General features: G+C 46.5%; 1 protein-coding gene and 1 long non-coding RNA gene across 6 annotated transcripts in view; one reads left to right on the forward strand and one right to left on the reverse strand.

The window, feature by feature from the left end:
- Positions 1–305: 305 nt before the first annotated feature.
- LOC134482446 (uncharacterized) lies at positions 306–3,715 on the reverse strand. Its single transcript, XR_015640177.1, has 2 exons — positions 3,507–3,715; positions 306–1,299 (listed from the first exon to the last, which is right to left on the reverse strand). It is a non-coding gene; the product is annotated as an uncharacterized LOC134482446 (long non-coding RNA).
- Positions 3,716–3,773: 58 nt separating this feature from the next.
- The window catches only part of Rft1 (RFT1 glycolipid translocator homolog), a 33,970-nt gene continuing 13,242 nt past the window's right edge, over positions 3,774–24,501 (forward strand). For 4 of the 5 annotated variants that reach the window (XR_015639304.1, XR_015639303.1, XR_015639305.1 and 1 more), the window contains exons 1-6: positions 3,804–3,889; positions 8,478–8,563; positions 10,279–10,395; positions 11,446–11,635; positions 13,171–13,272; positions 17,092–17,229. Coding sequence is in view for 2 of the 5 variants with exons in the window: in XM_087587662.1 (XP_087443788.1) it covers positions 3,827–3,889; positions 8,478–8,563; positions 10,279–10,395; positions 11,446–11,635; positions 13,171–13,272; positions 17,092–17,229 (696 nt within the window). In the remaining 3 variants the exon portion in view is untranslated. 5 annotated transcript variants of the gene reach the window in all.

Genomic DNA, 24,501 nt, shown 5'->3' on the forward strand with positions numbered 1-24,501 from the left:
TGCGAGGGCCCTTGCCCAGCAAGCCATGCCATCTAGTGGTTATTATGTGGGAACATGCCTGTCCTGATGCCTCCATTCAGCCAAAGTCCAGGCCTCAGCTTGTCATAGCTTTCACTCTGCCTTCTACCCAGTGGTAGCCTCCCATCCTGCCCCCTTGCCCTGGAAGTCTGACTGGCTCAGTACCAGCCTTGGCACCTCCCACCAGTACAGTAATGAAATACAAGGCCCAGGTCAGCGTTCCCTGCAGGGAGGTCACCTGGCACAGAAGCAAGCCGCAGGAAGGAACGCTGATTACGACAGCTTGATTAGTGACTGCCACAAATTCTCAAGGAATCCTTTTTATTCTTTCATGATTGATTCCAATTTGGGATTTTATGATTTTTTTCTTCAGATTTTATTTTTCAGCCTCCCAGTAGAATTTAAGTTACTTGTGGGCCAAACTTGTCTGCTAATATCATTACGCCCACCTTAACAGGACAGACGATGCCTATATTTATGTCTATATTCATTTTTTTTGGTTCTTTTTTCTTTTTTTTTCTTTTTTTCCGGAGCTGGGGACCGAACCCAGGGCCTTGCACTTCCTAGGCAAGCGCTCTACCACTGAGCTAAATCCCCAACCCCTATGTCTATATTCATATCCAGATCAATATCATAGATACTGGGGCTTCACCCCAGGCCTTCACACATGCTGGGCAGTCGCAATACTACTGAGCCATAAACCCAATGCTAATATAATATCTCTTTAAAACAGTCAGCACTGACCATGCTCCAGTGAGTATATGGACAACATAAATTAGACTTGGTTTTTCTCCTTCTTTCTCCTCCTGCTCCTTCTCCTTCTTCTTCTGTGGGGAGGTCACAAAGGTTTGAGGGTGGACCTGGGAGAACTAGGAAGTGTGTGTTTTCAGGGTGCATTATGTGAAGTTGCCAAATAATAAAATAGGTTGGATTTAAACAAACAAACAAACAAACAAACAAACAACAAACAGCACACAGGGGGTCCTCCAGTTGGTGATCAGCAGAAGGAAGGTTCCAGAAGTCTGTCCGATGGTCAAACCTCATATTCTGTCTCAACACTCAACAGAGCTCCTTTTGTCTACGAAGATGAGGACACAGAGGTTTTGAATGGTGCAGTCCATGTCCAGCAGCCCTACAACAGTGATGCACCAGGAAGCATTCATGAGAGTTTAGGAATGCTCTCTGTCAGTACATAGGATGCAAATCCTGATGCACTCCTGCCTGCTTGAAGCTTCGCTGGATCAGTGGAGGCACACGCTTCTGTCTTCACTGTGATGCAGGCTATATGAAGAACCAGACAAGAGAACGAAGTGCTTTAAAGCACTGTCAACAGTCAGCTTGAGTGGTTGTAACAAAACACCATAGACTGGGATGCTTAAACAACAGAAATTTATTTCTCCAATCCTGGATCCTAGGAGTCCAAGATCAGGGTGACAACCAGCTTGGTTCTTGTGAGGGGAACTCTTCCTGGTTTGTAGATGGCCACCTTCTTGCTGTATCCACTCACAGTGAACAGAGAAGTCATCTCTCCCAAATATTTTTTGAGGTACTGAAGGTCAAAACCATGTGTTTGCACATGGTAGGCAAACATTGCATCTCTAAACTATATCACCAGCCCTTAAATGTCTTCTTTATATAGCCACTCATCCAATAGCCAGCCCTCAAATATCTTCTCTTTAAATATGGCCACTGATCTCTCAAATGTCTTTATTATACAGCCACCAATCCACCATAGCAGCCTTCAAACATCTTTATACGGTCACTGACTCACTGTAACCAGCCCTCAAATATTACCACAAAAGTGACATCCTTATCCTAATTACTTCCCAAGTACTCTCCTGAGTGTATCTGTATATGTGTCAGGACTGTCACTATGTGACACATTTTGAGAAGACACATTTAGTTCAAAGCAAGTACAGACTGTGGGTAGTTAGGGGTCAGGATGGGGTCCCTGGAAAGGCAGAGTACTATCAAGGAAGAGATTTGGGCAGACACACAGTGACAGAAACAAAGAAACACTCAACAGGGACTCTTTAAGGACCACTAAGGGGTCCGGGTTTTTCATTTGTTTGTTTTGAGACTGAATTCCACTATGTCATTCTGGCTGGTCTGGATGTATGCTATGTAGACCAGGCTAGCCTCAAACTCAAAGAGATACAGTTGCCTCCTGAGTGCTGGGATGAAGAGATCCAAGTGTGAGTGTCTAAAATGTACTGATAAGGATGGCGATGATGTAAAAGGTGACACACAACTACCAGAGAGCAAGGAAGGCCCAAGAGCTTAGAAACGGTGATCGTTTATGCTGGGGACTTTGGGGAAAAAGTATGAAATACTTCCAGTCTGTCCTTTGACCTGGTCTGTTCTGCCCAGGTCCGTGATGTGCAGATTCAAACAAGGCACCTTGTACCTCCCAGGCTTCCTTTCCTCCTCTCTGACAACCAGGCCCAAGTATCAGAGCTTTGGGAAGGTTTCTACAAAACTCCATACATGAAAATGCTGTGTCTGACTTTTAGTCCCCGGTTCTTCCTTTGCAAAATGGGGAGAAGTCCTGTCCAGCCCAGTTGGTGGAAGGGTTCTGTACCTACATTTGTGTAAGAGCCAATGGCAAGAATCTGAGCGTCTCTGCTGAGCACTGTGTCCTGACACCACTGCTTGCTTGCTTTGCTTTGCTTTGAAACAGGGTCTTCTGCATCTTGGGCTTCAATCTCCTTATGCACCTAAGGACAACTTTAAATTTTTGGTCCTTCAGCCTTCACCCCTGAGTGTTGGAGTTCAGAGTAGGTGTATGTGGTACCTAGAGTTTCTCAAGTGTTTGGTGAACACACTATGAACCTCCAGCCTCTGACCCCAGTGTCTAATGCCATAGTATTGGATTTATTTGCAATAGAGACATATTCATAAAAGGAAACAACTTCCATTTAAAAAAATCAAAGCAAGAAGAGGGATGGGACTGTGGTATCTGTGGTAAAGCACTCACGTTACATTAATAAAGCTCTAGGTTCAATCCCCAGTACCGGGAAGCTAGGCAGGGAAGATGTTTAGCAGGCCTGCACATTAGCCGGGCAGGTTAAGAGTTTACCATGTAAACCTGCCAATCTGAGTTTGATCTCGGAACCCATGCAAAGGTGGAAAGAGAACTGACTTCTGAAGAGTTCAGTGATACACACACAACTACACTATACAAAATAAAATTTAATTAGAAAAACATAGATGACAGCTCATTACCTGGGAGCTGGAGACAAGAGGATCAGGAATTCAAGGCTATCCTAGACTCTCTAAGTGAATTCCAGGCCAGCCTTGGCTACACAGAAAGACCTTATTTCAAAATAACAGTTGGAAACCCTACACTTGGGAGTCAGAATCCGGCAGATCACTGAGTTCGAGGCAAGTCTAAAATTATGTATCGAGCTCTAGGCTAACCAGGGCTACATAATGAGACTCTGTCTCAAACAAAACAAAACAAAAAAACAAGCCAAAAGACATCATACCAATTGGGCCTAGGAGTGCGCCCTAGTTAACCCAATGTTCCAGAGGCTGCGATCTCTAGGTCAACATGGACTACAGGGACCGACGTTGAACACACTCTCAAAACAACAACAAAAACAAAAAGAAAATAAAACACCGAAATCAAACACAAGCAAGAAGCGGTAGAGACAGAGCCTCACAAGTTGTTTGGATTCGCAGCTCCTTGTGCTCCGCCTCCGTTGTCAAAGTCCCCAATCAGGAGCGAGTCTGTCCGTGACGCCATTTTTCCGCGACGAAGCAGGCGCGGGGCGCGTTTCCTCCTTTGAGCCGAGCCTCTGAGGCTATGGGCAGCCAGGAGGTACTGGGCCAGGCGGCCCGGCTGGCCTCCTCGGGTCTCCTGCTGCAGGTACTCTGCTGCGCCCGCTCCAGCGTGTGGTGCCCCGGCAAGGCCTCAGGGGGAGGCTACTCTGGGTTCCCCGCATTGCACGGGGTCCCACGGGGGACCACGACGGCGGGGAGGGGCGCCGGGTCTAGGAGTTGGGAGTCTACGGTTCCAGTCTCGGCTGATGCCATTGACAAAGATGCCTTTGCTTTCTGAGCATTGTATTACTGTGTGGTAATAGGAGACGATTTAAACAAGTGGTAGAGACGGAGGCTACTTTAATCTGATATTTTAAGGGGTTCATTTCCTGAGTGCTCCACACTTGATCCTCAAAACACCGTTCTTCAACTCTGATTCGCATTGAGTTTAGAGAGACCATATGGCATAGCTAAGAACAGGGATCCGGGTTCAGGCATTGCGTGCTGTGTGACCTAGGACACGTCACTTCAGTCCCAGAGCCTTTTAGCTCCTTGTTGACAAAATGAGTGTAATAGTATCTAATTCAGAAAACAATTTGCAAGGATTATTTGGGATCATTTGAATAAGAGCACTTAGCACAGTACCTGAATCCTAGTGCACTTAATAGACTGCGTCTGCAGTTTGTCCTTGGACAGACGTTTTTTGGCTTTTTATTTTTTTTTCTTGTCAGTTCATCCACATGATCCAGAATCCACCTTCACCAAAGAGGCACAAAGAGGTTAGGAGAGAGAACCAGGCTGAGTTAGATTCAGGTCAGATGACTGCTTTTAAGATACAAATTACTTGGACTAGGTGTAGTGGCACAAGTCTTTCATCCCAACATTCAAGAGGTTGAGTTCTGTGTGAGTTCCAATCTGAGCTCCAGTCCAGATAGGGCTATATACTTAGACCCTATCTCAAAAATAAGTTAAAAATCACTTGACTTTTTACTGAGCATTTTTTTTTTTCGTTTCCTTTCTCCTTCCTTCCTGCTTGCCTGACTTCCTTCTTCAACTTCCTTTTCATCTTTGTCTTTGTCTTTTATTTTAAAAGACAAGATCTCTCTATGCCTTCCTGGCTGTCCTGTAATTCACTCTGTTGACCAGGATGGCTTTGAACTCAGATCTGCCCTGCCTCTGCATTTTATTATTTTATTTTATTTTATTTTTATTTATTTATTTTTTTTTTAGAAAAGAGATTGCTATGTAGCCCAAGCTGGCCTTGAATTCTTGCTACTCTTGCTGCAGCATATGAAGTGCTGGGGTAACCATCCTGACATGTACCACCATCCCAGCTGCTTCCTCATTTTGAATGAGAACAGTACTGCAACTTCACAGGGTGATTAGGAAGATTAGATGAAATAATTTCTGTTATGTTCTGGTACACTACAAGGTGCTTAGTAAATGTTAGCTACTTTTATTAGCATAAGAAGTTGGTAAATGGCAGTGTAGGGTAAAATAAGCTACGTTTGAAGGATGTAGAAAAGTGCCTTGCACACAGTATATAAAGCAAAATTGGCTACTCTTCATTTAATTCCGTTTGTCTAGTTCTTTGTTTTTCTCTTTCACAGTATACACCAGTTCAATATATTATGCATAGTGTTTTGGTTTTTTTTTTTTTTTAAGATTTACTTGTTTTTTGTGTATGAGTACACTGTCACTGTCTTCAGACACATTAGAAGAGGGCATCAGATTCCATCACAGATGGTTGTGAGCCACCATGTGGTTGCTGGGAATTAAACTCAGGACCTCTGGAACAGCAGTCTGTGCTCTTAACTGCTGAGCCATCTCTCCAGCAGCATAGTGTTGATTTTTTTCCCCCCACCTTTGGAAATACCTTACTACCCAGATTGGCTTCTGTGGATTCTGTATGAAGCTAAGCTGGGCCATCCATTTGTTGTTTGATATTAGGTGAGATTGCTTCATTCTGAGTTCTGTTTCAGGTGAATTTGCCTGGCTGTCCTTTGCTGTTGCAACTTGATGGCTCCACACATCCTAAGCCAGCGCATCACTGAGCTGTAGTCTCAGCCCTGGCTGTCTTTTGTTGTTTTGTTCTTTTGACAGGGTCTCACTGTGTAGCCCTGGCTGGACTAGAATTCTCTACATAGACCAGGCTGGTCTCAAATTTGTCCACTTTTGCCTTGTGGATGCTGGGATTAAAGGCTTGTGCTCCGGTGATTAGCCTGCTTGGTTGTTTTTAAGGGTCAAATACTCAACAAATGTAAAAGCTTTTATACGTGTAAAGTTTTTTTTTTCCTCCATCTTTATTAAATTGGGTATTTCTTATTTACATTTCAAATGTTATTCCCTTTCCTGGTTTCCATGCCAAAATCCCCTAACTCCCCCTCCCATTCTATATGGGTGTTCCCCTCCCATTCCTCCCCCCATTACCGCCCTCCCCCCAAGAATCCCGTTCAATGGGGGTCCAGCCTTGGCAGGACCAAGGGCTTCCCTTCCACTGGTGCCCTTACTAGGCTATTCATTGCTACCTATGAGGTTGGAGTCCAGGGTCAGTCCATGTATAGTCTTTGGGTAGTGGCTTAGTCCCTGGGAGCTCTGGTTGGTTGGCATTGTTGTTCATATGGGGTCTCAAGCCCCTTACCTGTAAAGTTTTTAATGAAAGCAAATGGAGCTATTTTGTTAATCAGGATCCACTAAGTGGACTTAAAACACTGGGTAGCCTTAGGAACCTGGGCTTTATTAGCCCAAACCTTTATTCAGACCAACTAGAAGATACTGATATAGCCTGAGACTGTAAGTGTCTTGGACAGTAATAACTTTTTAAATGCACAATTCGTTTTTTGCTTTTTCTCACGAGAGAGGATTTCTCTGTGTAGCCCTGGCTGTCCTAGAACTTGCTCTGTAGATCAGGCTTGCCTCAGGCTCAGTGATCTGCCTGCCTTTGCCTCATGAGTGCTGGGATTAAAGGCATGCACCATGACTGCCTGGCCAAATGTACAATTTGCAATCAGTATATATTGTTGTACAAAATGATGGGCTTTATAGGTGTGTGTGTGTGTGTGTGTGTGTGTGTGTGTGTGTGTATGTATGTATGTGTGTGTGTGAGCATGTATGTGTGTGTGAGCGTGTATGTGTGTGTGTATATGTGTGTGTGTGTGTGACTGTGTGTGTGTGTGACTGTGTGTGTGTGTGAGACTGTGTGTGTCTGTGTGTATGGGTTTTTAAAGGTCATCAAAATGTAGATTCCTTGAGTGTTGTATTTCAGTCTTATATACTTCCTTAAGTTATAATGCTGATCCTTAAGGTAGCTTTGCAGCTACATTTTATAATGTGATTTGTCTGAGCTAGCCACAATGTAAGATTTATTGCCTTTAATTTGTACATTTAAAAATGTTTTTATTTCTATAATCTTGTTTTAGCCTTGTAATCAACCTTATAATATCGTTAGCCTCATTTGACAGAGAAAATCGAGCCTTGTAAAAATAAGAAGGCTCTCCGTGCATTTAAGATTAAGTGATGGGCTGGGCTTCAGCTGAGTACCTTCTCAAAGAAGACTATGAACTGGCTGCCAGCCACCAACACTGAGTGTGGAACTGGAATGTAGATAGGAGCCTACATGATTCCAAGATGCTACAGGGCTTTCATCAGATAGAAAAGATCATCTCTGATTCCATAAACATGGTGATAATCTTGGCAGTAAAGAGCTGGCTGTTCTGTGACACTTTAAGAATAGTGTTAATGGCCTGGAGATTTTTCAAACAATGGTAGCCCTCTAGTCTACACTGATTAGATCTTCCAAAATGGCAGCTGTGTGTATGTATGGGTAACCATGAGCATGCTTAATGCAGAATTGATTTGTCGTTTGTGGTTAGGAAGAGAGAACATGAGTCAAACTTGCATCCCATTCAGCAGTTCTGTTTGGGAGCCCCGTTTAATTGTAGGTTTAATTGTAGGTTCTCGTTCTCCTGTGTCTCATGGAAAGATCTCTTTGTTTAGGTGGTTTTCTTTCTTAATGGACAGGTTTCAAAGTCTCAGGATGTGTCCCTGTCAGATGACAGTAGCTGGACTCTGTTTTCCCACTCCCATTTTACATTATCTTATTACTACAATTGTTATTTAGATGATGCACCAGCTCTGGAAAGTGGCAAGTGTTCAGTAAACAGTGTTTCCTGTGTAAGTAAGACAGTCAAATTCCAAGGAGATTAAAATGTCCTTAGAATCCTTGGACATTGCCAGGCAGAGAAGAAAGGCACCAGGTCTCAGATTCCTAGTGAGTGTGCTATACTCTGTAGGCTCTCGTTTTAGTGTGTACAGTTTCCAAATGGGGTTTTGGGAGTGTCCAGTCTTTTGACCTTGTCCTCCAGAAATGTGATGGGATGCACTCTCAGCTATCTTGGGACTCAAGTGTCCCATGGCCCATTGGTTGGGTATGTCTGGAGACAGTTTAGCTAGGGGCCTGACAGTGTGACTCACTAGCACTGTTCTCTCTCTGCCCCCCTGACTTTGGGCCTGAAGGTAGAATGGGCGTTTGCCCACTGCTCAGGGTGGCGAGAGGCTCTGAGCAATTATAGTTCACAGAAAGCAAGTGTGTCAGTGTGAGCATCTGCTACAGCAGGGGGCATCTGGAGGGACAGCTACACAGTCCTCACGGTCAAGTCGATGCTGCAGACATAACCAAATGTGTTTTCTTACAGGTCTTGTTCCGATTAATCACCTTTGTCTTGAATGCATTTATTCTTCGCTTCCTGTCAAAGGAGATTGTGGGCGTAGTGAATGTCAGGTAAGAGGAAAGGACCCTGGCACTCCACCGCTCCCATCACCAGTCACGGGGCTTTCAGATTGTTCCCATGTGCCACTCAGATTTTAGAGTCATGCCTTCCAGCAGCACAGGGTTTCAGCAGTGGGCTGAGGAGGAGTGCGGGGCGGGGCATGAGCGGGCACTGCTGTGCTTAATGGACCCATGCAGTGTTTTCCATTAGCAGCTTCCAAGTGCACATTTCTCCCTAGCGTTCCAGTTTTTCTGCTCTTAGGGCCCAGGAGAAGAGTGGGAGTAATTTATTGCAGACCTTGTCTCAGGTATAATCCTATGTTCTTATCCTGCTGACACAGTACAGGAAGCAGGAATTGTGCAGTTCGTGAGGACGTGTCTCAAAATTGCAGGGCTGGGGATAGCCAGCCGCCTTCACTTCTGCCTCAGTGATTTTGTTGTTAGCTGGTAACTAATCAGAGCTTGAATCCTTGTGATGAATTCTCTGGAAAGTGAACTTGTTTTGTCTTGTAAGACTCAGCTTGTTTCTTCTGTTCTAGGACACCCACACTTATTTTGTCTTCACCAGTGACACACACACAGTGTACGACATGATGTCCTTAGAACAGCTCAGCTTCTCAGGTGCTTCTTTATCGCCTGACAACAAAGCCAGCGCTCCAGACAGAGTCTGCTGCCTGGTACTTACCGTCCGCCCGCTCACGGTGCTCTTCAGGAGCCCAATGGCAGTTCTCAAACTCGGGACTGCAGCACAGCCACCTGGAGCTTTGTTCTAGGTGGGGTCCATGACCTCCGAGGCGGTGGGAGACAGAGCAACCACTGAGACGCACTGGTTAGCAAGTAGGAGTACAGAGGGAGCAGATTTCTCTCCCATGCAGCCTCTCTTGGCCACCACAGCCTTTGCCATCTTCCCCACAGTGTGAGGCGCGGCTTTGCCTCCTCATCTGCTGTGCGGGATGGGATACATGCGTGGTGGAATATGGGGAGTGGTGCACTTGAACCACATCGCCAGGCTGTTGGCTGCAGAGGCAGGGGAACCTCGGCTGCTTTTCTCTAGGTGTTGGCCGCCTGCAAGGTACTCAGGCAAGTGTTCCTGATGGGGTGCAGCCACCTCTATAGCGACCATCTGCCATGCCGTTTGTCTTGAAAGTCTTTGGCTAGCGTCACTGTGTGATAGAACCCCTGCTGCTCTCAGAGGCTCGAGTGTCCCCAGGAGGCCCTTATTATGTAGGTGCTAAGCTTGTCTCTTTTTCTCGGTACAGCAGGGCCATACCTCTGCCCTCAGCCATAAAGCTGCAGACTCTGGTCACTGCAACACTTACTCTGTCACCGTCCAGTGTGCCTTGCTTGGTTCCACCTCTGTTTTCATTGGTACAGACTGATGGGCGCCTGTATGCGACACTGCCCTCTACATCCCCACCAGTAGTTTTTGAGTTGCTTTTCCTGAAGTGCTGGAGGCGCTAGGCAAGTGCTGCACCGCTGAGTGTATCCTTAGTCCTGAGATGCAGGCTGGCCCTGAACTCATTGTGCAGCTCAGCAGGCCTTGAACTTGTGCTCTTCCTGCCTCAGCCTCCCTAGGAGTTAGATCACAGGCCTGTGCCACCAGGCTCACCAAGTGGCTTATAACCAACAACTTTTCTTACTCCTGTTGCTAGGAAAGTCTCAAGGTTTCTTTCCATAAAACATTTAAAAGCCTGGAGGCCTTACCAGTTTCTACGTTTGCTTTGTAGACTAACACTGCTTTACTCAACCACCATCTTCCTGGCCCGGGAGGCCTTCCGAAGAGCTTGTCTGAGTGGGGGTACCCAGCGGGACTGGACTCAGACCCTCAACCTCCTGTGGCTAACGTGAGTTTTGCCTCAGCAAATGACATGTGCCGAGAGTGTCACAGTGAAATGACAGTGCCTGCCTAGAGCCACTTGTCTCCACACTGGCTTTGTAGTGGGTTCAGGGACTAATTTTAGTAGCAGAAGGGGAGGGTGTCTGAGTTGGAGATGCTGCGTGGCCTGCTTCTCTCCGTAGCCAGGACGGCCCTGGCTGGGGTTCCTGGACTAGGTTTCTGGCTGCTGCTGCACTGCGTTTATCCCTTATATTTACGCCCTGGAGCTTCCCTGGAGCCTTTAGCAGCCACTTAATATTTTTAAAAAGTCTGTCAAGGCTTTCTTTACACCTCTGTTCATTCTTTAGAATATTCTTCTGGACCAAGTATGTCAGCTGAAAATTAAAGTGGTTCTCGGCTGGATCCCTGCAGCGAGGCTGGTGGTCTTTCTCAATGCCACCCTTGTGTAACTCTGTTGCCTCACAGAGATGCCTATCAGAAGGGCTGGCGGTGTCCATCTTATTAGCAAGACTGTGCCCTGTGATACACATGAAATGAGTACTGGGGACTGTTGGTTCTGTGGGGTGCAGTGAGGACTGGGGACTGTTGGTTCTGTGGGGTGCAGTGAGGACTGGGGACTGTTGGTTCTGTGGGGTGCAGTGAGGACTGGGGACTGTTGGTTCTGTGGGGTAGTTGAATCTGTCTGACAGTCATCCTAAGCATAGCATCAGGGTTTGTTCCACAGTTTCCTTATTGACTTCGTCTACACCAGTGGATGCAGTGTAGGCTTTGGAGTCAGATCATGAGTGGCTCTTGTTTCTGTTCTTGGCCACCTATTTATAACCGTTGCCAAGTCACCAGCCCCTCTCAGCCCCAGGTTCCCTGTAAATGGGATAATGACTGAGCATCGCTGTGAGGTAACGGCAGGCACGTAGGTGAGGCCTGCATTCCCTACTAGCAGAGTCTTACTGTGGTAATCATTTTTATTACGACTGTTGTTTTCATTCAGTGTTACTGTTTTAATGTATTTTATACTTAAGCCTCTGTATATTAAAGGCCATCTTTTCTATTCTCCTAGTGTCCCCCTGGGTATATTTTGGTCCTTGTGCTTGGGCTGGGTCTGGTTGCAGTTGCTTGAAGTACCTGATCCAAATGTGGCCCCCTACTATGGAACTGGCGTGCTGCTCTTTGGTCTCTCAGCAGTCGTGGAACTTCTGGGAGAGCCTTTTTGGGTCTTGGCGCAAGCACATATGTTTGTTAAACTCAAGGTCAGTGAGTCTCTTATGTACAGGAAGTGTGAGCAATGATGGGAAGTGTGGGGTTCTGTTATTGTGATTGATTATTTTGGAACAGGGTCATACCATGCAGCCCAAGCTGGCCTGGAACTGACAGAGATCCACACCTGCCTGTGCCTTCTCAACGCTGGGGGTGAAGGCGTTGCCATCACACCTGGGGCAGTGTTTGTTTGTTTATGTGTTGTGCACATGGATCTTTTGCTTGTGAGTAGGTCTGGGTATCATTTGGATGCCTGGTGCCTCCGGAGACCAGGAAAGGGGGTTAGAGTTCTTGGAATTATAGACAGCCGTGAGCCACCATACTGGTGCTGAGAGCTGAAACCAGATCCTCTGGGAGAGAAGCCAATGCATTTAACTGCTGAACCTTTACAGACTCCAGATGTGTGGTATTTAAAGAATCTTCTCATAGCACAGTGCTTTTTCTAGGTCTGATTGTAGAGAACTACTTGGGAAAAGGTAGCATGATGAATTTATTATTTTAAATTTGTCAGATAGGCTATACTAAAGTTTGTTTTTACCAATTAAAGTGTGGCAGGATATATGTATAATCCTAGAACTCCAGAGTCTGAGGCTGGAGGATAGTGTTTTCAAGGCTACTTCAGGCTATATAACAGGGTTTTATCTCAAAAAGCAAGAAGACACCAGCGACATGGTTCAGTCAGTGACATGCTCGCTGTATATGAGTGAGGGCCTGCATTTCTATCCCTGTGCCCATATTGTAAGCCATGACTGTCATTCCCAGCCCTGGGGAGGCACAGACAGGAGAATCCTGTGTCTTACTGAATAGCAGTCTAACCAAAATAGGAAGTTCCAAGTTCAGTGAAAGGCATTTGTCTCAAAAAGTAAGGTGGAGAGCCATAGAGGAAGACAGCTGACCTTGATCTCTGGCCTCCATGTGCCCACACACATGCACATATGTGAATGCATTGAACACATACACACAACCTGTGGTGGGGTGGTTGCCTTTACCTCTCCTTATTGTAAATGAGAAACTGATTCTGTAAAAAGAAAGATAAGAGTTAGAATAAGGGCTGGAGAGATGGCTCAGCAGTTAAGAGCACTGACTGCTCTTCCAGAGGTCCTGAGTTCAAATCCCAGCAACCACATGGTGGCTCACAGCCATCTGTAATGAGATCTGATGCCCTCTTCTGGTGTGTCTGAATATATATAGTGTACTTATATATAATAAGTAAATAAATATAATATGATTTAAAAAGTTGGAATAAAAATTTAGGAGTGCTATAAAAACATTTCATATTTTTCTAGAGACCTTGTTTACTTATAAATGATGTTGATGCTTCTTTTCCTCTTTTACAATACATTATTTAATGCACACCATATTGAAAATGAATGAACTACCCACCCTTTCTAAGAAATAAACATAACTATTGACGCTTATTCCCAGCTATGCCTATTCCCGTGCCAGGGCAGCCACCATGCCGCACTCTGTCTGTTATGTCACTTCATAGTGACTTGTTGATAACATGGTACTTTCCGTCTGCATGCAGGTACTTGCTGAGAGCATGTCGGTCATCCTCAGGAGTGTGCTGACGGCTCTTCTGGTCCTGTGGCTGCCTCACTGGGGTCTGTACATCTTTTCTTTGGCTCAGGTGAGAATTATGGCCTTACTCTAGCATCTCTGTCTTCCCTTCTGTTCCCACTGCATGTGCTCTGTGTTCACAGTGCTCCTGCTGTGGGAGAGTTGGAAACTCTGTCCTGCCTCACACACTGGTGTCCTAGGGACCTGGGGAGGGCCATGTGCTTTCTGATACCCAGCATTGAAACTCCTGTTAGACATTCTGTGGGCGGGTCCATATCACAATGATCTTTGATTGCTTAAGAGTCTTATGGGGGAGCAAGGGGGTGGAGTAGGAATCAAACGGTGTGGGTACTATTCTCCTTGATTTTCAGTCAGTTGTTTGCAGAATAGGAGGAAACGCTGCCAAGTATATTTTAAACTTAGATTGAAATCTCACGTAATTCAGAGAGAATGACCCAAGTCCAACCAAGCCCGTTTTCAGTTGTAGCAACTTTGGCTCCATGGGATATTCTAGGTACAGACCTCCGCAGCTCTCCTAATAAAGATATTGCTGGAGCAAAAGGGCTGCTCTCAAAAATGAAACCTAAACCTGGGCATGTTGGCACACACCTTAAGAGACAGAGGCAGACTGATTTTTCTGAGTTCGAGGCTAGCCTGCTCTACATAGGAAGTTCCAGGCCAACCAGGGCTTCATAGAGAGACCCTGTCTCAAAAACATAAACAAACAAACAAACAAGTAAATTATAGAAATGAAGCCCAAGGTCAGTTATTTGCCAGATATCAAAAAGACTTACAGAGTGGTTTGTAGTGGGTTTGTTTTGATGAGTGGTTTGGTTTGGGTGTTGTTTGGTTGGTTGTGACATTTTTTGTTTGGGGGACAGGATTTCATACTGTGCCCCCACCTGGCCTTGACCTTGTAGCAGTGCTCCTATATGAGCCTGGAGACTGCGAGGATTAGAGACAAGAACTCCATGCTTGGATTTCTAGTGTATGGTTTTCATTCGTGTTTGAAAAGACAGATGGGGATGCTGCTTAGTGATGGTCTATTTGACCCTCTTTCCTACGTCCTCTGAAAAATATTCATACTTTTTATGGAACACAAAGTGACTAGATAGAAAATTAATTAAGGTGATTGCCCACAATATGAATTTGCAAAGAGATACATAGTTTAGAGAAATTATCTGAATTGGCTGTTTCCCACCTCTGTTTGGATCTAGAACTGTGGCTTTCATCATTTCCCTTGTTTTTAAGCGTCCTCTCTAAGCAGAAGGCCCTCAGGAATGCCCGGTGCAGCCGGCTCGCACTTTGGGAGAGGCACCTGGCACTGAATGTTTCTTTCTTTTCTTTTTGATTTTTCAAGACAGGGTTATTCTGTGTAGCCCTGGCTGTCCTGGAACTGACTTTATAGACCAGGCTGGCCTCGAACTTAGAGATCTGCTGCCTCTGTACCAGCATGCCCTGCTGGCACTATGTGTTTCTGATGTCACAGTTTCTACCCACAGTAGGGTCATAGTTCAACAAGGGAAACTGAATGCATTTGCTTCCTTGGCATGAGACTTTACAAGCTCCATAGGACAATCATGAAGGAGATTGCCAAGTGTGTATGAGACAGTGACACTCACAGCAGTGTGTGAGCCCTGCCCAGGGCACTGAGAGTCCCCTTGTCAAACCTGCGTCCAAGGTCTTCCTTAAACTGCCCATAAAACTCACCCTAGAATCAATAAGGAATGCTTATTCCTGACAATAAAAAAAGACAAGCCACTCAGTTAAAAACCGGGCAAAGAATTTGAACAGACATTTCCCCAAAGGATATATAAAACAAGTGGACAGAAAGCACATGAAAAAATTTCAGGATCAATAATTAGTAGGGAAATGCAAATCAAAACCATAGTGAAGGCCTGGCCTGGCCTTTAAACCCAGTACTCAACTCAGGAAGCAGAAACAAGCAGGTGGGATTGTAGGAGTTTAAGGCCAACCTGGTCACCTTGTCAGTTCTACCCAGAGAAAATCTAACAACAAACAAATAAACAAATAAATATAAAACCACAGTGAGGTATCGTTTCATACTTACTAGGGTAACAATGTAGGTAAGGTTGTGGAAAGTTGAAACTAGTACATTTCTGCTCTGTACATAAGGTAATGCAGCTTCTGTGCAGTTTGACGGTGCCTCTAAAAATTAAACCAATACAGCATATGCCAGCATCCCACTCTGAAGTATATATACCAAAGAGAACATTCCCAACACTATTCACGGTGGCTGGAAGGCAGGCACACAGTCTCTAATGCCCATTAGCCAATGACTGGTTAAACTGATTTGGTGTATCCACACAATGGAGTACCATTCGGTCCTAAGAACTGCCGTGCGGAGTGGCGTACACGTCATCCCAGCGTCTGGAGGCAGAGGCAGGAGGAGCAGTGCAAGGTCGGGGTCAGCCTGGTTTAAGAACAAAACATACCAAAGGAGAGAGCTAGTCAGGCACAAAAGGCCACACATTGAATGATTCCATTAATATATAATGTCCAGGTAGGCAGGACCACAGACCGCTTGGTAGTGCTGCTAAGTGGGGAATGAGTAGTGATTGCTTAAAGGGTGCAGTTTCCTTTTGGGGTAATGAAAATGTTAAGGGATTAGGTAGTGGTGACATATCGATGGTTTGACAACAATGCAAGTGTACTACAAGCCACTGAATCCTATGGTTATAATGGTAACAGTTGTTACTATGTGACTTTCTCCTGATGGAAATAAAGGGAGGGTCCTGTGGCCGTGGTACTCTTGCCTTCAAATTGCCACTGTTTTCCAGAACTCAGCTGGGCAGGAAGGCGAGGAGAGGTGGAGAAACACCAATCCCAAGGACAGGGGTCGTGGCTGCTGGGGCTCACGCTCATGCTACTTGGTTGAAGCCTTGAGGCGTGAGTGAGGAAGACTGGTGGACAGCAAGTTTCATGTTTGCACATGGCTGAGATTAGAGCACACAGGATACCAAGCCTACTAAACACGCCTCCTCCTCTTCCCTGCCATGTGCATTTTGACAGGAGTTCCCTTGTACAGACGTAGAGAGAGGGCCTTGGGCCAGGCAATGCTCACCCTCAACTACAGCACTCGGGAGGCAGAGGCAGGTGGATCTCTGTGAGTTTGAGGCCAGCCTGGTCCACAGAGTGAGTTCCAGGAGAGCCAAAGCTACATAGTGAAAAGCCCTGTCTTGAAAAATCAAAAGGAAAGAAAAAAGAAAAGAGGGATTTGGAGGTTCCAGTCCTTGATCTAGAATGCACTGTTGTTCTCAGAAGGGAGCCTGTGGCAAGGCCACTGTCATTCTCAGAAGGGGGCCAGTAGCAAGGGGCCCCTTTGGATATTCATTTCCAACTTCAAAAAAGAGCTAGCTGACCACTTCTGACCAGAAGCGATTCTTTTGTCCCAGTTGGGTGGGGGGTGAGGTAGACCTTCTCACCACCCCGCCTTTTCCTCTTGGAGCTCAAAGCAGCTGTCACCCTGCCAATGCCCTGGGTGGGGAGGAGAAAGCCAGCAGCTCAATTCTGCCTTTTAATCATAAATGGCACAGGTTCCACGGTTCCCAGTCCTAAATGTTGGCAAATCCCCGGCTGCGGGCAGTCAGGACCCCTGGAGTCAGTCTGCTGGGTGGGTTTCTGACGTCACGCCATTTGAGCGTGTGGCCATCTGCCGCAGTAGCTGTGTTCTCCAGGCAAGTGAAGTGTTGGAGCCCGTGCATAGAGGTGCTACGGAGTGAGTGCGTGCCGCTCTTTGGAAGGCGCAGTTAATTAAGACACTTCTATTTCTCGATTAACCTTGGAGATAAATAAGTATTTATAGTCCTGTTGTAATTATGCCTCAATCAAAACAGTTTAATTTCAACCCCTTGTTTCCTTGTTTCAGCTTCTCTACACGGCTGTCCTGGTGCTCTGTTATATGCTCTATTTAATAAAACTACTGCGTTCCCCAGAATCATCCAAGCAACTGACTCTTCCTATCTCCAAAGTAACACAACTGTTGCCCAGTATTTCAAGAAGAAAAGTGAGTACAGCATTTTGTTCACAGATGATGGTTATCCTTGAGATAGAGAAACTGCTATTATAATTGTTATAGTAGGAAAGATAAATTTACAGATTGTATTTACTGAGTGTCTGCCACATACTAGTCAGGACTTCCAAGTCTTAGCACTGCTGACTTTTGGGCAGGCCAAGCTTGGCTATAGGGACTGTTTTATGCACTGGGGGATGTTAGCCCCCCTGGCTCATGAGGCCAAGAGGTCTTCTCCCCACCAATGTAGCACTTAGCAATGTCTCCAGACACTGCCACATCCCCTCAGAGGCTAACCTGCTCCCAGGAGAGAAGAACTGTGCTAGGCCCAACAAATCCTTCACGTTCCTCCTCCAGTGCTTACGACTCTGAATGGCTTACATTTTCACTCTTAGTGCATTGGGTTAAGGAGCTAAGGCTGAGCAAATAAGTACCTGTCCAAGGTGAGTGTGGAGTGCAGTTAGACATCCGCAGGGGGTCAGGTACCCGTGTTCCACTCTCCTGTGTCTTTTCCTCTAGCTTTCTCTTGGATTGACCTCTGGCAGAGGCAGTCCAGAATTCTGAGAACGTAGAATAAGCCCCAGTGGTTGTCTTGTTTTGAACCTTTTTGAGACAGAGTCTTGTTATTTATCCCATACTGGCCTCAAGCTTGCAACTACTCCTTCCTCAGCCTCCCGAGTGCTGGTATGAAAGATAAGAAAGATAACATCTGGCTCATTGTTTTGTTTTAATCTTGGAGTAGGTCAGCATTTCACAAGACTACTTTCCCATCAGACCAAAGGAGAAAGCTGGATGCTGGCATGAGGAGTAAAGCCTGCCGTGCTCTGCACTCCTCCTCTCAGTGGGTCAGTGCTGCTGCCAGCCTGGAGCCAGAGCCTCTCACAGGGCAGGCTTCATGCTGAGCTCGTCTTCTCAGCACCTGCTTGCTTGCTTTTTGTTTGTTAGAAAGGTATCCATTTGACTTCTCTTTTGTGATTACTTGAGAAGGTAGCTGGATATGTGGGAACAGAGTCTGAATTCATGGAGTCCTGTTACACAGTCGTAAAGAAGGCCCAGGTATTATATGTCGGCGCCTGCTGTGTTCTCACTTGTTAACAGTTCTCATCAGCTGGCTCTTAGCAGACCTTAATCGAGGACAGTTTTGGCCACCATTATGTCTCATCTGTGGGCACAAATTAGAGGAGTCTCTCCCACGCCAGGGTCCCCAGTGCCCACTGTGACCTGACCAGCTTTTCGTGTTGACCAGGCTCTGTTCTCTAGCAGTCTTGGAAAGGAGTGTTTGTGAGTTGTTAATATTGTGTTTACATGCCAAGTAAGGGTAATAAGGATCTATTCCTAATGAGATGGAGCCTGTACAGGCTTAACACTGGCCTGACACAAGTCAGTGTCACCGTCTGAAGCAAGGCTAACACTGTTGGCAGTGGTGTGAGCGCTTTATGGTTTAACGGGCAGCTCATACTGAAAGCACCTGCATCTGTATTGTTGAGATCGTAAAGGCTGACTCCATGCTTGGTGTGACTCAGGGCGCAGATATCCAGGAAGGGACATTTCTAGGCCTCAGAGAGTTTCCTATTGATTTGGGAGGCAACAGGGATAGATCTGAAGCCTGCAGATTCTGGCTTTTTGTTTGTTTGGTTTTGTGTTTTGTGTTTTTGTTTGCTTGCTCTTTAGTGCTAACTCTTGGGCTCAGACAGTCTTGTCTGATCCTCCCAGGGGTTGGAACTGTAGACTGCAACTACAGTCCTTATTTTTAAAGAGAAACCATTGGCCTCTGTGACTCATGCAGCTCCTGTGAAGACTTCAGGAGCTCCATGGAGCTCTTTGTACTTTGAAAAGGACCATTTGAGATGAGCATGATAGCGTAGGCCTGCAATCCCAGCTGCTCGAGAGGCTGAGGTAGGAGGACAAGACTTCCTGGAGTTCCTGGGCTGTATGGTGAGTTCATGCTGCCTGGGCAACTTAGAGAGACCCCGCCCCACGTTTAAAAACAGAGAAAAGTATGAGGATATAGCTAGTATTTGTAAGACCCTGCTATCGTCTCCTTCTGGCGCTCAGAGGAGTTAAGTGACTTAACCCCAAACCAGACAGCTTGTTTTTATTCACTTCCTTGTAATTGCTTTCTGTGGACCAGGCTTGGTCTGTGTGGTTAACCAGTTTTCTAAAAAGAATCGGGCTTATTGCCCATGCTAGTTTTTTATTTACTGAAAGATTGGGAAGTTCCAGGTAGGTAAATTACTCAGGCTTGTTATTTCTAAAGGGGTAAAGAGAGGAAGGAGTCTTAGGCCAGGTGTAATGGTGTGTGCATTTAATCCCGACATTTGGGAGGCAGGTAGATCTCTGTAAGTTCAAGGCCAGCCTGGTCTGCATAGTGAGTCCCTGCCCCCAAACGATCACCAAACAAACAACAAGAAGAGAACAGCCTGTCTTCAGCGCTCCCGTGAGCAGCGTACCTGCATGTCTCCTTGAGAGCTTTCTACACCAGGCTCCTGTAAAACTACTCACAGTCACGTGCAAGATCAGCTGCGCCAAACGTTAAGGTTTCCTTTCCTAGTCTTCTAGAATTCTGTTTGTTTTTTTAAAATAGGTATTCATTTGGGTTTATAATAAAATAACGGCACCTCAAATGATGGCCACTTTTTATATTCTTTGGCATGTCTGAGTAACCTGAAATATTTAAGCTGCAGCATTCACCTCGGCAAGCATGTGTTCAGCATGACCCATGTTGAATGCACTGTGCAGAGAGCCGATACACTCAGCAACCACGCTGCAAGACTGCACTTAGTGGTGCCATCAGAGCAGGCGATCGGATGGGTGGAGATTCTACCTGGGAGCTTTCAGGAAGGCTTCCTGGAGGAAGCTGCTTTTTTTTAGATTTATTTATTTATTTAATGTATATGCGTACACTGTATCCGTCTTCAGACACACCAGAAAAGGGCATCGGATCCCATTACAGATGGTTGTGAGCCACCATGTGGGTGCTGGGAATTGAACTCAGGACCTCTGGAAGAGCAGTCGGTGCTCTTAACTGCTGAGCCATCTCTCCAGCCCGGAAGCTGCTTTTGAGCTAGAGCTTAACAGGGGTGGCAGAAGTGAACTGGGATGTGTGGTGATACAGAGAACCACAGGAAGACAAAAGATAGGCTCAGCCTGTTCTGTGGCCTGCGTCGGGTTGGGATTGACATATGGGTTGAGTAGACCAGACAGGGAGAGGGAAAGAAGGGTGGATGGAGTCATAGAGGGAGCTGAACATGGCGTGTGGGCTCTCTGCAAGTGGCAGTGACTTCAGTCGAGTGGAAGGTGACCTTGCTGGGGGCAGTGGAACTTATGGATGGTTTGATTTTAGAATGCAAAAGGATTTGCTATTTTTAATCTTTAAAGTTAAATCTGTTCTTCAACAATTTCGCACACGTACAATCCTTTACTCAAAGACTCACCCTCTCCCAGCTTCCTACTACCCTCATCTACCCTGCCACCTCCCACAGACCTCTTTCTCATTTCATGACTCAAAGGCCACATTCTCAGTCCCAACCCTGAATGCTCCGTCCACCCTGGGCGTCCGCTCCGAGGACACTGAATGACACAGTGTGGTTGACTGAGTGGACGCTCCCCACCACAGCAGTCCAGCATGGATTCCGCCAAGGACGCGCCTGCTGTGGAGGGTCCACAGTTTTCTGTTTTATTTTGTGTCCCACTGAGTTTAGCAGGGACTTCTGTGTGACTGTGGTCTGCAGTTATTGTTGGAACCAGATGGGCATCCAAGTGCAGACGGGGGCTCTCCTTCTTCCAGAGTCTAACAGGGTCTAAGGTAACCCAGCTTCCTGAGTGCTGGGTTACAGGCGTGGGCTGTCACACACATCTGAAGGTTTTTCTAATGGTGCCGTGTAAAGGTGCTTCATGTATCTTGTTTTTCTCTCATTTAGTCTCCTACCACCTCCATCAAATAGGACTTGTTTCTCTCTTTTTGAGACGGGGGTCTCACTGTGTAGCTGGCCTTAGGCTCTTAGTCCCTCCTGCCTTGAGTGCTCTTACTACAGGCATGTGTCACCATGCCTACCTGACCTTAAATGTGAAGTAGAACTTAATCCCATTTTGCAGATGACAAAACCAAGCCTTAGCAAAGTTAACTGTCTAGCCTGTGGCCTTTGGGCTAAGTCAAGAAGCAGTATAAGCCCTAGACTCTAAGCTTGATGCCAAAGCGCAATCTACAGTGAAGGTTGCCCTAGACAGGTTAAGAGTACGACATCTCTGCGGGAGGCTGGCAGCGCTGCAGGTACGAAGTGAGAAGGATGGTCCTGAGGTGGGTGAAAACAGGAGGCAAGTTTGAGGCCATCTGTGGCCTGTAAGAAGAGAAAGTGGGGAGGGGAGTGCTGTAGGTGGTAGAGGTGATGGGCTGTGGCCTCCGCTTCCCGGTGACTTACCAGTGTGGGAGGGACACAGCTGATCATCCGAGTCACAGAAGTTTGGGAAGGGAGCAATGACTCAGCAGGATGAGCCTGGTTCTCGTTCTTGGCCTTTCCTGCAGTTCCTGTCCATCACCTTTCACCTCCCAAGCCTCGGTGTGTCCATTAGCCCAGCACGGATGTCTGCTTAGGAACAGAGTGCAATCGGACCAACCCAGCGTTGTTAGCTAGTCTCCTTCACCAGGCCAAGCAAGGTCTATTCTGGATAGGTACAAGGGTACAAGTCCCCAGAATTTGCTTCTTCTTTTCTACCCCCAGTGGCCTGAGAACCAGAGCCGAGAGTGGACTTCTGCAAACGTGTTCTGAATGAGTGCTTCAGCTGTATTAAGCAGTGTAGCCATTCCTTCTGAGCCACAGGCCATCGACCCTGAAGCATTAGGAGAGGAAGTCCTTGATTATAAGCTTCCAGACTAGTCACTCTCCCAAGGACTTTCTACTCTGAAAGCTGAATTATTTCCTCAAACACATTACTACCTACTGGCAAGCAGGCTTCCAAAATGGAGTCTGGACGACTGGCTCAGACCTCCAATCCCAGCAGTTGAGAGCGTGAAGAGGAAGGATGCCTGCAAGTGTTTGAAGCCAGCCTGGGCTACCTAAGTGAGACTCTGTCTTGGTGGGACACACACACACACACACACACACACACACACACACACACACACACACACGACCCCATGGGCAAACTTCAACTTTTCATTTCCTCTGAACACACCTCAGGAGTTACAGCATGGATCCCTCAGAGGACAGCACTGTGCCACAACAGGGGTGATGGGAAAGATGACTTCCTCACTTCCTCCTCACTTCCCCGAGCTGCCCATGGGCAGACTCTGAGGATTAGCGGTCCACAGTGCCCTCTTGTGGTGTTGTCTGGCAGCTCTCGTCCTGGAGAAAAGCGATGGTTGGGCAGTGTTAAACAGGTGTGACTCGGGGCTGGGGATTTAGCTCAGTGGTAGAGCACTTACCTAGGAAGTGCAAGACCCTGGGTTCGGTCCCCAGCTCCGGAAAAAAAAAGAACAAAAAAAAAAAAAAAAAAACAAAAACAAAAAAAAAACCATGGTGTGACTCAGTTCCTGTGCCCCTTTAGGGCTAGAGATGCCTTGGTGCCTGCTCAGAGCTTACCAGCTCCCTGTGGGCAGTGCAGTCTGGGAGGACTCAGGCCTGTGTTCTCCTTGTCTGTAAGAAAAGGGAAGAGGAGTCAGGGCTGAGAGGAGCCCTGCGTTCTTGGAGTTCTCTTGGAGTTCTCTCTCGTCGTCGCCTGTGACTGTAGAGCATTTTGGAATAATTGGGGTTGAGGCAACAGCAAGGTTAGAATACACACTGCCATTAAAGGTTAGAGCAGAAAAAATAACTCCAAGTGCTGCCTTAGTTCCCTACAGTCAGCACACGGCAAAAGTGGTATTTCCAGTTAAGTTAAGACCGGGAGGCAGGATGTGATGGTGTGCCTATAATTCCAGCACTTGGTAGGTGGGGCAGGAGTTCAGTGTCATCCTCAGCTTAGCTATGGATTGGGTTCAAGGCTACATGGGCCATATCAGACCCTACCTTAAAAATAAGAACAGGGCTACCTCATCTGTCAGGGCCTTTGCCTGATTTCAGTTTCCAACACCATATGAACCAGATATGGTGGACTTGGAAGCTGAGGGCAAGAGGATAGAGTGTTCAAGTCATCTTTAGCAAATGAAGTGGCTCGGTTGGTAAAGTTGCTCTTGCCAAACAAACTTGGTAACCTGAATTCAAACCCTGAAATCCATGTAAACTTAGGAGGAGAAAACTGACTCCACAAAGATGTCCCCTGACCGCCACACACATGCTGTGGCATGCATACTCATCCACCCGTATTATGCACGCACGCACACGCACACACACGAATGCACGCACGCACGCACCCACGCACGCACAGCATTTTGTTTTGTCTTTCTAGTCAGACTTTTTAGCTTCTTTATGGGTTCCTATCTCTAGCCCATTCCTTCCAACCCCAGCACTAGGTAGGAGAGAAAGAAGGCTAGAGGGGAAGGGGACCATCAGGGTCGTCAGATGCCTCCTGCTGACTAGGGGTGTCAGTTCCTCGGGACAGTTTTGCTATTTGTTGTCAAGATATCACCAGCCAGCAACCAGCAGCATCAGGAGAAATAGCAGCTGCCTTACCCCTCTCAGGGATCTAGCATTTTATACTTTCTCAAGAGTCTCCCACATTCCAAATGTCAGATACTTGCAGAAACTAGCTAGCTGCAGCTGACAAAATCACACCCCTGCCAGAGCACGAGGCAAATCATAGTCTGCCACTGTGGACAACCGAAAGCAGCCCATATCCCACACCTAGGATTAAAACAAACACATTCCTATAACATTTCTATGTTTTTAAAGAAAACCACAATTCTCACTACATGTTTTAATTAGCTAGCTATGGTGTTGTATGTCTGTAATCTCAACATGCCGAGATAAGAGGCTCATAGAGCCAGCCTGGGTTACATAGTGTAACCAGGGTACAATAAGCCAATATTGATTATCAACCCAGCAGGAACCAGAAGCATCAGGCATGTCTAGGTAAATTGGGTTGGGAAGAACCATGAGTTGGGATCTGGTGGTTTCCATCTATGATCAGTTGGTCCTGATGCTCTAGGTCCCATGTCAGGGTAGCACATGTGGCAGAAGTACATGGCTGAGCAAAAAAGTTTTCCTCCTGATTAGGAAGGGAAAGAAGGGAACAGGCTGGGGTTGCACAGTGCCCTTCAAGGCACACCCTTAGTGGCCTGAGCCCTTTCCACTGGGCACCACTAAAAGGCTCTGCCACCTTCCAGTCAGGGCC

The sequence above is a fragment of the Rattus norvegicus genome, chromosome 16 (genome assembly GCF_021556685.1).
Source record: "Rattus norvegicus strain SHRSP/BbbUtx chromosome 16, alternate assembly SHRSP_T2T, whole genome shotgun sequence".
NCBI lineage: Eukaryota > Metazoa > Chordata > Mammalia > Rodentia > Muridae > Rattus > Rattus norvegicus.